Below are 17,296 nucleotides of genomic sequence, written 5' to 3' on the forward strand. Positions count from 1 at the left end.
GACATGACTGGAGCGACTTAGCCGAGCAGCATACACATTACCATATGTAAAACAGATAGCTAACAGGAAGCTGCTGTGTATCACAAGTGCTCAGCTTGGTGCTCTGTGACAGCCTAAGATGGGTGGGATGGGCTGGGAGGTGGGAAGGAGGTTCAAGGGGGAGGGGACATGTGTATACCTATGATTGATTGATGTTGATGTTTGGCAGAAACCAACACAACACTGTAAAGCAATTATCTTCCAATTAAAAATAAATTTTTAAAAATTTCCCCCCCAAAATAGCTACTGTTTATTAAGCATTTACTCTGTTAGGCATTACTTAAATTTTTAAATAAATTATTCCTCCATGTTCAAAATAATCCAGTAAAACAGGCATTATTACCTGCTTTTATTTTTATTTTTCCAGATGAGGCCACTGAAGCTCATTTTAAGTAACAGTCTCAAGGCCACGCTTCTAGTAAGCAGCCAAGCCAGGACGCCAAACAGCAACCACTCTGGGCCCTAAATGCGGTGTGCTATTTCCATAACCCAGATTTTCACAACAGTAGCACTAGTGACGTTTCAGGATGGATAACTGTTGGTTGCAGAAGACTCCCTGAGCGCTGCAGGATGTTTAACGTATCCTTGAACGCTACTTACCAGAGGTCAGTAGCAATCTTCCCATCAGCTTTGACAACCAAGAGTGTTTCCCCACACGGCCGCGTACCCCCAGGGAGAATACCGCTACCAGCTGAGAACCACTGTCACAATCTCACGCGGCTTCTAACTGCTGGCTAGCACATGGTTAAAATACACACTTTTTCTAAGAGGAAAAGTGCTACTTTTCGTAAGAGAGCTTTTCAGAATAAGTTCAAATTAAAAGAAGCTGAGGGAAAAAAAAGGAGCTGGCAGTTTAACTAGAGCCTTTGCTGAAGGCCATAGTGGGCCAAGTTCTGACAGCATGCTGCTTGTGCAGAAAAACCCTCAACAAATGAAAAACACGATTCTGGGGGTGGTGGTGGTGGTGTTGTTGTAACTAATCCAGTAGTTTGTACTTTGGCTGAGAGAACAGAGCAATGGAAAAGGGACATTCCCGGGACAGTTCTCAAGAGTGATGACAGAACTGAGAAGGCTTCCAAGACAAGATCAAAGGGGCTAAGGCATGGAGCCAAAGGATTCAAGAGATCTGAATTCTCAAACAAAAAGCAAAGCACATGTGGTGGGGCTGTCCAGGGAGTCTCAGGGAGCAGATTCCAGTGTAAACATTAACAGAAATTGGAATATCTCAAATGCCTCTGAGAGAGAAAAGAAAAATTGTAGTTAAGGAGGGAAAATCCTAATATGTGGATAAAAAGCTAGAGAAAAGTCACTATCACCCAAAAGTGTATCTTTCTTGCAAATATCAATTTACAGAGACCAGGACTTTCAAAATTCTGCTATGTGAAGAAATCATGGGAGTTATCTTCCTCTCACTGCAAAGTGCTTCCTCTTTCTAAATACATAATTACTTTCAACAAAATGGATTAATAAAATTGGCCTCTAAAGATAAGTTTAGCTCTAATTCCTCAGAAAAGGTTTTACCATATGAATCTGTAGAGATATCAAAGAGATCAGCACCTTTTAAACTAACACTGTAGTGGAAATTCCCCGGAGGTCTAGTGGTTTGGACTCCATGCTCTCACTGCCAAGGGCCAGTGTTCAATCCCTGGTTAGGGAACCAAGTACGTGGTGATGGTACAGTGATGCACAGCTGCCTTCCTGGTCAGGGAACTAAGAAGATCCACAAGCAAGGCTCCATCCACCAAAAAAGTCATCAGATTTTAACTGACATTTTACCCTCTGATTTCAAAGTCATTTCTCCAGAGGTACTGGTGCTTCCACATCTAGGATGCCCTTCTAAAGTGAGCTGTAAGAAAACTACTCAGGTAGAACCAGGAAGCATCAATTCCTTCTGCAAGTGGTTCTGAGAGTTGCTGGTGCAGTGCTGCCACCATGTGGGGCAACTTCTGAAAAAGCGGAACAAAATTCTCCCTCAAGAGCAGTAAAACTGGACTCATACCTATCATGGGAATAAGAGGGTTCAGAAGATTTCCTTATTAAAACAGTTGTCAGATAATTAAGGCCTTAATTTGTTCAAAATTTTAACCATTTTCAGAAAATCAAAGTCCTAAATCTGTACGTGCATATATGTATTTAAATTACATCATGCCTATACACACCCATGGAGGCAGTAACCACTGATGGGTATTGGGGCTCAGAACCAGGTTAGAATTTTGGCCACAGTACCACTAGCTGAGTGACGCTGGGATTATTCTTTAGCTTCTCCAAGTGAGAGTTCCTTGGAGTGGAAGGAGATCCAACCAGTCCATCCTAAAAGAGATCAGTCCTGGGTGTTCATTGGTAGGACTGATGTTGAAGCTGAAACTCCAATACTCTGGCCACCTGATGTGAAGAGCTGACTCATTTGAAAAGATCCGGATGCTGGGAAAGATTGAGGGCAGGAGGAAAAGGGGACCACAGAGGATGAGATGGTTGGATGGCATCACCGACTCAATGGACATGGGTTTGGGTGGACCCTGGGAGTTGGTCATGGACAGGGAGGCCTGGAGTGCTGTGGTTCAAGGGGTCGCAGAGTCAGACACAAATGAGTGACTGAACTGAAGTATATACTACTTGATCTCTATCATAGAAAAACCTCTAATTCAGAATAACTTGTAGTTCAGAAGATAGAAGAGCTACCAAAAAAAAAAAAAAAAACACTTTAAGTAAAAGCACCTATCACTACGCCTGACAGAGAATGCACTTTCCTTTTATTTTTTTTAAATTACTCATTTATTGGCTGCGCTGGGTCTTCCGTTGCTGCGCACAAGGGCTTTCTTCAGCTGCTGTGAGTGCAGTGGGGGCTTCTCTGATTGTGGAGCACAGGCTCTAGGCATGAGGGCTCAGCTCTGGCACAAGGGCTTAGTTGCTCCACGGCAAACGGGATTTTCTCGGACCAGATATCGAACCCCTGCACTGTTAGGCAGATTCCCAACCGGTGGACCATCCGAGAAGCCTCTCATTTTCTTAATGGTATTAGGAAGGTCATCATTAGCCTTAGGACCTTCTCAGATGTTTGAGTTACTATACCTTCCATTCCACCACTAGACACTGGAATTTACTTCACATTCTTATACTCATTCATTTCATATCAGCAGCATTTGACCCAACTGATAAAAAGGACAACCAGCAGTCTAAAAACAGCAGTAATACTTCTGGCAAAAAAAAACAGGACATACAGTTGAGATGAAAAGTACGGGTTCAAGAACAAAAGTAGGCATGGGGATATATATGTGTTTATCTCTTAGTCCAAGCTTTTCAGTTCTTCACTAAAATAACAGGAATGAAGAGTTCAAACAAATGATTTAATGTTTGTAAAATAAGGCCAAGGAGTTCCAACCAGTCCATCGTAAAGGAAATCAGTCCAGAATATTCACTGGAAGGACTGATGCTGAAGCTCCAATACTTTGGCCACCTGATGCAAAGAACTAACTCATCTGAAAAGACCCTGATGCTGGGAAAGATTGAAGGCAGGAAGAGAAGGGGACGACAGAGGATGAGATGGTTGGATGGCATCATCGAATCAATGGACATGAGTCTGAGTAAACTCTGGGAGTTGGTGATGGGACAGGGAGGCCTGGCGTGCTGCAGTTCATGGCATTGCAAAGAGTCAGACATGACTGAGCGACTCAACTGAACTGAGAATAAGGCAGGGAGAGAGGTATTCCACTCTCAAGCCTGCACAGGTAGAGTGGGCACCTGAGAATGAATGCCTCCTTAAATTCTGCCTCCTGGGCACCTTCTTAACAAGATGTCAAACAAAGGAAATAAGGAAAAATTTCCTATTTAGAGGGCAGCAGGGCCCAACAATTTAATAATCCCTGATGCTAACACCTGTTCTAGGAAAATCTTCAAGAAAGACACAATAAAACATAAGGCATTCCTGAAATAGTTTCTCACAACTCTACTAAGTAACCTTAAATTTTCTCTAAAAGTTTTCTCAAAGATCCTTGTGAAAATCTCCTCAAATCGTCCTGATTTGTTGTATAAAAACAGGTTAAGATTATTAAAGGTTATTATTAATTATAATGACACATTAAATTCAGAGACCCATTCATGTGTGACATCTTTAAGTTACCCATAGGTAAGTAGGGGGTAGGAGAAGAAAACAGGTAAAATAAACTAGCATGTATTAATAATTACTGAACCTGGTGATGGTAACTGAGTTCATTTTATTTACTCATTTAGTAACTCTAATTTTGAAGATGTTTGAAAATTCCTATAATGAAAAGTATAAATAAATAAACGGCATACATATACTATTTATATATTAGGACTTGGTTTTCAGCTCAGTAGGGTATGAGACAGACAATCTTTGGGTCCCATGGAAGTCATGCTTCACATAGCTAACCTATGGCTCAATGTCCCAAAGATTTATTTTAAACATGCTTTTTAAAGAGACCCATTTTAGGGTACTCTTTTGCCCCCTTCTGATGCCTATGTCAGAAGCTTTCTCTATCTCCTTTATACTTTAATAAAACTTTATTACAGGGGGTACTTTTTTGCCCCCTTCTGATGCCTATGTCAGAAGCTTTCTCTATCTCCTTTATACTTTAATAAAACTTTATAAAAAAAAATTAAAAAAAAAAATAAAATAAAAAAATAAAGAGACCCATTTTAAATACTGCTCTCTCATAAAAAAATGGAAATACATTACCATTGGATTTGAATCTGCTATGAGATCCCGCAGAGAATCCAAAAATCCCTGATCTTCCACCATCTGGGCATTGATGTCATGGAGTTTTGCCACACAGACTGCTGCTGTCTTCCGGACATAGGGATCTTCATCCTTTAAGCACTTGCGGAGGGGCTCACAGAGATACTCTGTAATCTTGTCCACCCGGATGCACCCCATGGTTCTGACTGCCAAAGCTCGAATCAGAGGATTGGGATCTTCACAGTCCTACAGACAACAGTCATTGACAACTACTGGTGTACATGGTGTCTAAAATCGAACAGTCTGACTTCTATAAGCCACAAAAGAACATTAAATTAATGTAGGTTTCCAGTTATATTCTACATCAGAACCCACCTTTTCCAAGTACAAAACTTAGTTGCCTATTCAAGGAGTTTAGGCTAGGAATTCATTTAACTGTTTCATATATACAATGAAGACATGCCCTGTAGGATTCATTCCAGAGCTGGGCAGAAATTTAGATAGCTGGTGTTACTATCCTCATGGCCATTAGTGGACCTACTCTAAAAAGAGAAAAGGGCTTTGGGCTTGTATTCGGGTACAGGAGAAAAATCAGAAACTGGAAAGATGTGTCCCACTCCACAAATATCAACCAAGGAGAAAAGAGGGCTAGATATATCTGGGGCCGACAGCCAAGAAAACAAAGGAGATTCCAGAAGCTGATCTGGGTCCCCGAGAAGATCCTTAAGTGAAGCAGCAGAGAGATCTGCTGAAATCCTGATTAACATACATTCTCCTTTCCTAGCAAGTGCCTCCAAATATTGTACAAATATTAATAGAACGCTTACCATGAAGGAATACCCCTTAAATTGCCCTGTATTTAAAAATTTCTTTAAACTTTATAAACCTATGCACAAGCTAACTTTCAAAAAATGTACACTAAATTATTTCCAATGATATCATCCATCTATGAATCACCAAACAGAATGAAATGTTATTTTGATTCTGTACATTTTTTAGTTAAACACAGAAAAAAAAAATTCCATGAGAAGAAAGCATGTTTATTTTTTCAAAACAATTTAATTGCAGCTAATTTTAGAAATGCCATCTGATTTTTGCTTCTAACGTACACTGAATTCCAGACAGAGGAAAAAAACAATAAGTAGACAAAACAAAAAAATCCCAATCTCTAATAGAGACAACCTTATTATTATGTTCATCATATCTAACCATATGAGAATTTTAACTGGATATACAATAGCATTAAGGACTTTCTTTGATGCTCAGCTGCTTAAATGATTTTTCATCCTTACAATGTTTGGAATTTGCTTTAAAATTATCCAGTAGGAGAGGACGTGGGGGTCAGGAAAGCATGTATGGAGAATATAAGCTAAACAAGACTGGTCATAGGTTGGTAACTATTGAAACTACAAGGTAGATATTTAGGAACTTACTATACTATTTCCTTTACTTGAGTATGTTTGAAAATTTCCATAACAACAACAAAAAAAGTTAATCATACTTACTAAAACAAAATTAAAAGGCAGCTTCTATAGTTTCCACTACTTCTAAAACACAAGCATAATTTCTACAAAGATAAATAGGTAAGGCCCCAGGTTACTGACACTATAATGACATGCCCAACCTCTGTCTGCCACAGAAGGTTAGGGTGACATTTCACCTGGCCTTCTCCTCCCATCTGGCAAGGATGTAACAAGCCCAGCTGACAGGAGGCTCACCATACGGTCTGAACTGGATGACAAACGCCAGCATTCAGAATGCTTAAATCATGAACATTCCTACTCGTTGCCAATACTTCTCTAGAAGCCCTCTTTTGGAACAGAGGTTGCTTATTTGCAATGCAGACACTAACCATATCAAGAGACACTTCTTAAAAGGCTTTCTGAGATAGAAGAAACTGTCCTTGAGTCCCTGAGAAAGAGTTACCTTCACAAAGCTGTTGACAGCCATGATGGCCATGTCTGGCTGACTCTTGGCATAGTTCATCAAGTAGAGATACACAAGCTTCTTCAGTTCCAGATTGTCCGTCTGCATACAGTTCACTACATCTGGAAAGAGAGAGCTAAGAAGAGAGAAAGGGAAAGTGAACTGATGTTGGTGCCAAGATGTTGGATAGAACACAAAGAAAAAGCCTTAATTTAAAAAGTAATCTGATGAGAGGATGAATGCAGTGATAATAATCACAGAAATGAATTACTAAAGAAACTACAGTAATGGTCTCAAGAAGATACTGAAAACCAGATTTTTAAAAAACCATTTACTTTGAAAATTTTCAAAGTGGAGACAGCAGTTTAATGCACCTGATGCATCCATCACCCAGCTGTAAATATTGATACATACCTGACATTGTTTCATATACAACCTCAACCCACTTTCCCTCCCCCAGTCCCTACCCCATCTAATTGCTCTAAACCATTTCTAAACAAATCCTAGACATACACCTTAGTGTATCTCTTTACAAATTTTTAAAAAAATCACTATGTCACCAAAAACAGTTAACAGTATTCTTCATACCAATTCTTTGCAGTTTCCAAGCACTACAGTTGCTATGCTTTTCAATGTGCATATTCTTCCATCTCTAACCAGTGGGAACTTATGTGGTTGGTGTCCTTATTAAATAACAGTTCCCAGATAAGGCCTTTGTTCAAAATTTTAACCTTTTCAGAAAACAAAACAGTCCTGAGCATGTGTGTGTATGCATGTTCAGTCTCTCAGTCATGTCCAACTCTTTGCGGCTCTATGACCACCAAGCTCCTCCGTTCATGGGATTCTGCAGACAAGAATACTGGAGTGGGTAGCCATTTCCTTCTCCAGGGGATCTTCCCAACCCAGGGATTGAACCTGAATCTTTTGCATCTCCTGCATCAACAGGTGGATTCTTTACCAGATGAGCCAGCAGGGAAGCCCATGTGCATGCATATACAGATTTAAACTCTATTATATACATACACCCATGAAAGCAGTGACTAGTAATGGGTACTGGGACCCAAAATTAGGTTAGAATCCTGGCTACATTACCACTAGCTGTATGAGTCTGGGATTATTCTTTAGTCCTCTGAGCATACCTTTCTTGATCTCTAACATGGAATAACTTATAATTCAGAATAACCTTTAGTTCAGAAGATATGAGAACTATTAAAAAAAACACAACTGTTAACTAAAATCATCTATCACCATGCCTGACACAATACACTTAAATTTGATTCTCCCTTTTCTTAATGACATCAGAAGGTCATCATTAGCCTTAGAACCTTCTCAGATGTTTGTGTTAAAACAACAACATTCCACCACTAGATGCTGGAATTTACTTGACATTCTTGCACTCATCCACTTCTTATCAGCAGCATTTGACTCAACTAATAAAAAGAAAATAAATGTGCTTCATATTAACATAAATATTTTATAAAGTAAAACTCTATTTTACTTTTTTTAAAAAATTAAGATGACATTGTTTTAATTTCTGCAAACTCTTTAATGTCTAGTTTAAGCAAAAACTGAGTCCCAATCTCAGGGTCATGGGTTCAAGCCCCATGTTGGGTGTGGCTTTGGGCTTCCCTGGTGACTCAGAAGGTAAAAATCTGCCTGTAATACAGGAGATCCCTGGGTTGGGAAGATGCCTTAGAGAAGGCAATGGCAACCTACTCCAGTATTCTTGCCTAGGAAATCCTATGGACAGAGAGCTGCAGTCCATGGGGTTGCAGAGTCAAACACAACTGAGTGGCTAACACTTTCACTCTTTTCACTTTCACTTAAGCAAAAATAGCTGGATTCTCACATCTGCTCCTGCATTCAACCCGTGTAGAAAAGGTTGTTTTAACTGAAGTATTAAGAAGAAAACATATCTTCATACACATACATAAATTGCAAAATGGAGTATTTTAATAGCTTTTTCACATAACTGGGTGTTCTTCTTTGACACATTAAAGCCAGACAATCATTTTTCTTTTGTCTTTTTTAGTCCACAAATCCTAGTTTCTTAAAAGTTAGGTGCAACATGGAATCTGAAACCATACTGATAAACTTTCTGTACTTGATTGAATTAAAATCCATTAATTTAGCATTTATTTTGACTGGATCTTTTACCCATGCATAATTTTATGATATATGCACTGGTTATTTGGAAAACACTGGTTCAATGAGTTATGCAGGTCATCTCTAGGTTGTCATATTTCATTATACAGCACCAAATAATCACATTCATTAATTTCACCACCAATCTCATCAGAAAAATCCCTAAGTATCGGAAACTATCAAGCTCGTGATGGGAGACACAAGTTTTCCAACACTCTAATTTTTAAAGTCGAAATGTATCTACTGTCAAATTTTTTCCCTTGAAGACAGGTTCACTTTGTTCATTTTTTATAAAATGTCTCCCAAATATTAAGTCTGATTAACTATAATTTTGTCTGTCAATCATTATTTCGCATAGAATGGTGTTCCCAAGTCAAACAACTGTGCACGGGCTTTTTTTCAAATCAACCGACACACTCTGCTATGCGGAAGTAATTTATGCAAATTCCTGTTTCATCACACAGAATATTAAAAAGACCTGAACTCAGATTCAAGTTTTACTGAAATAAATTTGTAGTGCTTCATGAAGGACAGTCCTAAGTGAAACTGCCCTTTTTTCCTCCAAGCACATGGTGGTGAAGGATACAGTGACTACTGCTATGGTCTGGCACACTGCCTTAATTCAGAATACGGCACCAGCCGTGCAAATATCAACACATTGAAAAGGGCAAATAAGACCTAAGTATTATTACAAGAATAGCTTTGACCTCATGGAATTCATGGAAAGGATCTCCGGAATTCTCAGGGGCCTGCAGACTATCTTTACTTATTTCCAAATGGTCCTGCTAAATTACAGGGAAAAAAGAGGGAGAAAAAAAAAAACAGACCATTTGGACTTTGTTACCATTGATTTTCATCTTGAATTCAGCAACTCAATGCAGAGTTGTACAGTTGAGGCACTGGTATGAGCCAATTAAACTATACATGGGCTTCTGCTCCTCTGTGTATTTTTATCATCTTCTAAAACTACCTTAGCAACAGATTTGTAATTGTGCCAGCTCTCAGGAGGTTTTATGCTCGATCTATATGCAAATGAAATCAAACTGGCTTCACTCTTTTAAAAACACCACACTTGGTCACAGAGTTAATATAAAATCAACTACACTTCCTAATGTTTTCCGTGGGACAAACTAGTTCATATACACTCTTATCATAATAGCCTTAAATGAAAAGCAGTAAAAGCCACTAGAGTAAGACTCTAAAGTGAGCAAGGCAGAAGAGGTCACCCTTACCTAACATCCTTCCCCACAGTCATAGCAGCAATCACTTTCTTCACAGCCTCCTTCCTCTTTTCTTTCTTTTCATTGTTGAGTTCAGCCTTTAATTCAAAGATTTCTCCTAGAAGAGAACAAACAGATGAGGTCCCAGGGTCAGAAAATTAGAGCACAACACTGCACTATGTAAAGTAACACCACAACAGCTAACCAGAGGCAAGGCTGCAATTGAAACAAGATTTTTAAAAAAGCAAAGATGTAAAATCTTTCTACAAAGGGGACAGAATGGCATCTGAGGGATGATCTCCCATCAGAATTTCCAAGTCCTGAGGAAAAAATAAACGTAGGCAGGAAACAAATTCACAAACCCATGTTTCCAAACCAGAAGATACCTCTCATTCACTACTCTCAACTCCACAAAGTGAGGACCCAAGGTCACAGGGCTAGCGAGTAACAGAACTGGCCTTAGAACTGTTTCTCCCAACTTTTTTAACTTAAGAATTTTCCAACATTGTCTACACATTCTTACCTGGGAAGGATCTAAAAATACCAATGCTCAGGCTCCATTCTGAATCAAGTAAAACAGACTTTCAGACAGTAAAACTCCTACATTCATATTTTTTAAAGTTTCCCCAAGTGATTCCAACGTACAGAGTTGAAAATCACTGTTCTAATCAGTACTTTAAGATATCAATGGGATTTAAAGCCGTATCCTGTCCAATCAAGCTAACAACAGAAATAATCATCCTGAAGCTTCAAGAATGGTACAAACCAGTCATTTCTAAATGTACAATCTTCAGCGACTGCTCAAGCTCTGCACTGTGAAATGCCAGGGCTGTCACTACTATTTTAAGGCCTAGGCTCACCTACCTTAAGAAAGCTGGAGGTGAAATAAGAAGGTAACAACTCTCAACTGGTTTTAAAAGAAAGAAAATATACTATAACACTACGAAAAAGAAGTTGACTACTGCCACTTCCACTTCCCACCTAGCGTACTGTCTCATTTTCTTCCACTGTTCTTGACGTTCACTTCAGCCTCGCTCACCAGTATAATAATAGTGGGGGCAGCAAACGATGTGATCTGCTGAAGCCTCTAAATGAGAAGGATGAAACCAGTAAGCAGCACAGAAGATAAGCACTAAAAAAACTTGTTATATCAAGATATACTGCCAACAAAGCAAATAAATTCTGACAAAAATCGCCCTTTCCTTGACAGCTGCTATAGAAATAGCACAGACAGAAAAGCCGGGCCCTTGAGAGAGTCATTCTCCTCTTCTCCAAGTCCTCTGCTGCTGAATCCAGCTCTCAGGGTCCCTCCCATCACTCACTTCTGGGGAAAGTAAAGAACAAGCAGCAGGGTTTCAGAAAATCTGAATTGTGAATAGCAGCAGGAGTCGAAGAATCAAAACAGGATGTAACTGAAATTATTCCAACTCCAATAGCATAAATTTAAAGAGTATGTTCCATGGCAGTTCTGGTGGGTGTTACAGGAAGTAAAAGGAACACAATCTATCCATTTTCTAAAATGTGGTATTTACTTAGTCATGATTCATCTTAAGTCTCAAACTTGTACAAAAATCCCTGAAATTAAAAAAAGGTTATCAGGACCCATTATAAGAGAAGGTTTGAAGGATTAGGTGAGTTTTAAATTACATCTTTTTGTATCATTATACACAACATCTGGGTTTCCCTTGTGGCTCAGCTGGTAAAGAATCTGCCTGCATTGTGGGAGACCTGGGTTTAATCCCTGGGTTAGGAAGATCCCCTGGAGAAGGGAAAGGCTATCCACTCCAGTATTCTGGCCTGGAGAATTCCATGCACTGAGGGGTCGCAAAGAGTCAACATGAGTGAGCGACTTTCACTTTAACTTCACACAACATCTAGGTCATCAAAGCACACAAAATGTTAACAGAAGAAATAAATACATTTCAGAATGGTAAGAGAATCAGAAATAAAGCTGAAAATGAATGACCGGGGCTAAAGGATTTTCTAAGGTGTAAGCAATATAAACAGGAAGAAGCTGGGTGGAGCCAAGGGGCACTAAGTGAGGCAAGGTATCTCATACATACTACCACTTTATTAAATTCTCATCTTTCCCCCTTCCTTCCCCGCTTCATCAACTCTACCAAGCAGGTGGCAATAGCTCTCAGTCTCAGCTAAACACTGGAAAAATCTGGGGAGCTTTTAAAAATCCCATCAAAGTCATATCCCAGACCAAAGTAATCAGGACATGTGCAGGGGAGGACTGGACACCACCTCCTCTCTTTCACTAGGCAATGCCAATGTGTCGGCAAGGTTGAAAGCCATGGACTATAGCAGCTGATGTAATAAGTAGTGTCCTACGGTGTTTTCTGTAGTATAGCTCAAGAGCCTGTTTAGCCTTAATTAACTCCAAATGACATAACAAATGACGAATATGCTTGGGCTTTCTAGATAACTTTCTGGTGCTCCAGACACTATACCTGCCCTCCCATTTTTTCTTTTGAAATCATTTTAATCTTACGGAAAATCTATAAAACTCCCCAGTTCCTAATGTTACACCACATTTGCTTTATCATACTCTTCTTATATACTTATACATTTTTTTCTGATTCATTCAACAAACTGTAGACATCACGTCTCTTTAGCCCTAAATTATATCAGTGTGTAATTTCTAAGAACAAGGAATTACGTTACATAACCGTAATACAATGATGAAAATCGGGGAATGTAACACTAATACATTATCTAATCTATACAGACTTAATGATCTTGATAATGTCCTCTGCAGTAATTTTACCCCATCCCCCTCGGGCCAGAACCCAATTCAGGATCATGCGTTACACTTACTGTCACGTCTCAGCACCCTTTAATCTGAAACAGCTGGTCAGCCTTTGTCTTTCATTATAATGATGTTTTTAAAAAGCACAGGACAGTCATTTTAAAGAACACCCTCAGTTGTCATGGGTATTTTCTCATAATCACACTGAGGTTATGCATTTTGGCAGCTGTAATTAATAAACAACGGTATGTGCTTCTCTGTGCATCACATCATTTTTCTCTTTAACAAAAAAGAGGTCATGCAAAACAATGCATGAGTGCAAGGATAAGAAAATATCAAGTTTCCATGCAGCGTTTTGTATCATCTCTTTTTTGTGGTTAAAATTTTTTTCAATCATATGTACTAATATATGCACAGAAAAGATTAAGGGTACACATCAACTTCCCATCAGAAACAGAAATTAGAAGAGAACTTTTATTTTTACTTTTTATTGCTATATTGCTTTTATAAGACTCGTTATAAAATATTTATTTCCAAGGAAAAAATAAAAGAATTTGGTGCAGCCACTATGAAAAACAGTATGCGAGTTCCTTAAAAAACTATAATCACCATATGATCCAACAATTCCACTCCTAGGCATATATCCAGAGAAAATTCTAATTTGAAAAGATACATGCACACCAATGGTCACAGCAGCACTATTTACAATAGCCAAGACATGGCAGCAACCTAGATGTCCATCAACAGATGAAAGGATAAAGAAGATGTGATTTATACATAAGGACTATGGAATATTATTCAGCCATAAAAAAGAATGAAATACTGCCATTTGCAGCAACATGGATAGACCTAGAGATTACCATAGTAAGTGAAGTTAAATCACACAGAGAAAGACAAATATATGATATCACTTATATGTGGAATCTAAAAAAAAAAATGGTACAAATGGACTTATTTACAAAACAAACTTATGGTTATCAAAGCAGAGGGGAAGAGTGGGGGGAGATAAATTAGGACCTTGGGATTAGGAGATACACACTACTATATATTAAATAGACAAACAACAAGGTCCTACTGAGCAGCACAGGGAACTATATTCAATATCTTGTAATAACCTGTAATAGGAAAGAATCTGAAAAAGAATACACACACACAAACACACGACTGAATTACTCTTGCTGTACACCAGAAACGAACACAACACTGTAAACCAACTACACTTCCATTTTTTTAAAAAAGAGAATAAATGCGCTTCTTTCTCTTTCACCCTCCTCAGACCTATCAATTTTCAGTGGATCAATCTTGGATCTCTTCCTTTCACTAAAACTTTTAAGTCAAAATGATGTGTATTACAGTTATATCTTTAAAAACCTATACTCTAAAAATCTGTTCAATACACTTTTCTGTAGAAGCAGCAGATTCCCTATGAGATGGTCCAAGACATGCATCTCTGAAGAGATAAGGAGCATTTTATCTGAAGCAATCTTACACCATCACTTTTGAAGAATCTTCAAAAATGGCTTTAATCGAGTTCTCATACTTACCCTTTTTATTGGTTGTGAAGTACTTGGAGTCAGTCATGGTTTTGGATCTTTAATGTGCACCTAGAGCAAGAGAAAAAAATACCTTTATCTGAGTTATTTAGGTCTAGCAAAGGATTCAACCAATTTTAAGAACATTTATATATGAGAATATCTAAATTCCACGAGTCTCTTCATCCTTACCACCATCATGGGTGATCCAAAGGGATGCAAGGATAATTAAGAATGAAACTCTTGTGTCAAAAAGCTAATTGGAGCAAACTCCAAAGGCCTAATGGAAAATAGTGAAAATCTGAACCTATCATGGCTTTATGATTTTATCCACAATTATCTCCTCAGAGCCTCCAAGACCTAAAGCTAGATCTTTCTGTAATACTTAAGATAAGACAAAGTTTGTTTTGAAAGATCTCCCTATTACTTTCTATTAAGGCAAATCTGACTCACTCCTAGTCTCTTAGAAGCACAGAAAAACTGAAAGAGAAAATAATTCCATCAATCTATTCACCATCACATGTATCAGTAAAAGGAATCTCTTTCAGAAAAAAAAAAAAGGTCTAAATTAGTAGGATAATATTCTTTCATGACAAACATCTAGAGAGACCTTAAAAAATATATTTCCAACAACTACAATTACCCCCAAAAGTACTCCCCAAAAGAAATGGTATCAGTTTACACTTAAAAACAATGCAAAGAACTGAGATATCTGTTTAGTCACATTGAGTACAAAAAAGAATCAGAACTGATATTAAAACTTAAAAGAACATGGGTGCCAGCTTTAACTTTTCCCTTCCAATTTCCAGAACTGATTCAGCTGACATAAGGCTCCACTGGTAAAACAAAACCAGCACAGACTAATCACATTTCTCCCCAAATAATGAAACACTGTTTTCTGATTTAAGAAATTCTAAAGAGTTTGTCCAATGTACTTGACTTCTTCAAATACATTAAATTTCTCTTTTAATAATATTCCTTCTGCACTTAAAAAAAGGTATCTTCTTTTTTACCACCATTATTAGTACTACTTATCACCAAATTTAGGACAGATGCCCCAGTACCTGCTCATCACTTTCAGGTCAAAACAACATCAGTGATAACACATTTGGCAAATTTGAGTGACCACATCTTTACAAACAATGGTACTTATGTATCTGAGAGAAAAGACCTAAGCACTAAACAAATCAATGTAATTAAGGAAAAAAGAGCCACAAAATCATGTAGCGACAAGAGTTTGGCTCAACTTTGTTCTCTAAAAGGTACTACTTGGGTAATTTAAGAGAAATTAGACTCATTTGCTATCTTTCCAAGCAACTACTTAATATTTATAATCCTGATCCTTATATACAATAGTGCTTTAGGTTGTACCAGAATTTCACTGAATTTACTGTATTAAAAGAAGAGAGCTAGAACTCACATAAATCACTGAAAACAGAAATTTCTGCTTTCAGCATATTTGTTACAATTTAAAGTGAATCTGTAACAAAGACTTGCCTTATGTAATATTTTCATAATGCCTTTCTAGCAAAAATTCAAAGAATGTTATAATCATTTAATCCATTCACAATGTAAACTAAATGTGAAGTGGGCAAACTGAAGAAAGGAGTCCTTCACACAGAAGACTTGGACCAAATCTGAAGTTACTGTCTAAGAACTTACACATGGCACTGCACTGTGTGCGCAGTCAGTCTGACTCTGAAATCCCATGGACTGTAGCTCTTCCGGCTCCTTTGTCCATGGGATTTTCCCTGCGAGAACACTGGAGTGGGCTGCTATTTCCTCCTCCAGGGGATCTTGCTGACACAGGGACCGAACCTGTGTCTCCCGCACTGGCAGGTGGATTCTTTACCACTGAGCCACCTGGAAAGCCCAAGAACTTACATACACAAAGAGAAAAACCAGTACACAGAAATGGCTGCTACAGCCTGACAGGAGGGCCATAGCTCAAGGCCATTATGGTCTCTCCAGGATGCGATTAAGCCACTCTAAATCCTATGGGGTCACCAAAGCTTAAAACTTGCTCAAGATTTAAAAATAAAAGCTGCTTGAAAATTTTCATTGTTTCTTTGAAAAAGGGCCCCCAAATTGTTTTGTTTCCTAAAGCATTGACACATTCACGCATATTAAATTCCTAACAAATTTTCAGCACAATCTATTACACATTAAATTAACCTAGCCTCAAATCCCTAACAATCTTTATCACTGAGGAAGAGATTTCTGTCCTATCCACTGTGAGCACCAAGTGTTCTTAACGAGGGAATAATGTACCCAACCACTTCAGGGAACAGGAGAAAGTCAAGTACATAATCTTAGATACTAAATTAAAATCCCTGCTTTTAAAGAGAAGGGAAAAACTTACCACTCTCTTCCTTCACTCTGTCCTACACAATAGTAATGTAATATCCCTTACAGCTACCAGCAGAGAAACATTTTATCATGTTAGCTCTTGCCTTCAGAGAAGGCAATGGCAACCCACTCCAGTACTCCTGCCTGGAAAATCCCATGGATGGAGGAGCCTGGTAGGCTCCAGTCCATGGGGTCACTAAGAGTAGGACAGGACTGAGAGTCTTCACTTTCACTTTTCACTTTCATGCACTGGAGAAGGAAATGGCAACCCACTCCAGTATTCTTGCCTGGAGAATCCCAGGGATGGGGGGAGTCTCGTGGGCTGCCGTCTATGGGGTTACACAGAGTCGGACACGACTGAAGTGACTTAGCAGCAGCAGCTCTTGCCTTAAGCCAAAGAAACTCCAAAAAAAACCCACAAAGCTAAAACTCAACAAAAATAAAGAGGCGGACTTGCACAATACTGTGAATGTACTAAATGCCACCAAACGGTTCACTTAAAAATGGTTAATTTTTTTAAAAAAATGGTTAATTTTATGTGAATTTCACCTCAAAAGATGCATATGCATATATTTTTAAATGAGACACTTAATCACATGCCAGAGATGAACACAGATTCTCTAAAACATAGGAA

The 17,296-nt window shown here is 38.5% G+C and overlaps 1 protein-coding gene across 3 annotated transcripts in view; it reads right to left on the reverse strand.

Moving 5' to 3' along the window:
• Nucleotides 1-17,296, reverse strand: part of AP2B1 (adaptor related protein complex 2 subunit beta 1) — a 110,705-nt gene that overhangs the window by 90,173 nt on the left and 3,236 nt on the right. For all 3 annotated transcript variants that reach the window (XM_061142772.1, XM_061142770.1, XM_061142771.1), the window contains exons 2-5: nucleotides 14,326-14,385; nucleotides 10,039-10,144; nucleotides 6,662-6,797; nucleotides 4,736-4,981 (exon numbers count right to left, since the gene is read on the reverse strand). In XM_061142772.1, coding sequence (XP_060998755.1) covers nucleotides 4,736-4,981; nucleotides 6,662-6,797; nucleotides 10,039-10,144; nucleotides 14,326-14,362 — 525 coding nt within the window. In that variant the 5' untranslated portion in view covers nucleotides 14,363-14,385. The remainder of the gene's footprint in view (nucleotides 1-4,735; nucleotides 4,982-6,661; nucleotides 6,798-10,038; nucleotides 10,145-14,325; nucleotides 14,386-17,296) is intronic.

This window comes from Dama dama, chromosome 5 (genome assembly GCF_033118175.1).
Source record: "Dama dama isolate Ldn47 chromosome 5, ASM3311817v1, whole genome shotgun sequence".
NCBI classification, from domain to species: domain Eukaryota; kingdom Metazoa; phylum Chordata; class Mammalia; order Artiodactyla; family Cervidae; genus Dama; species Dama dama.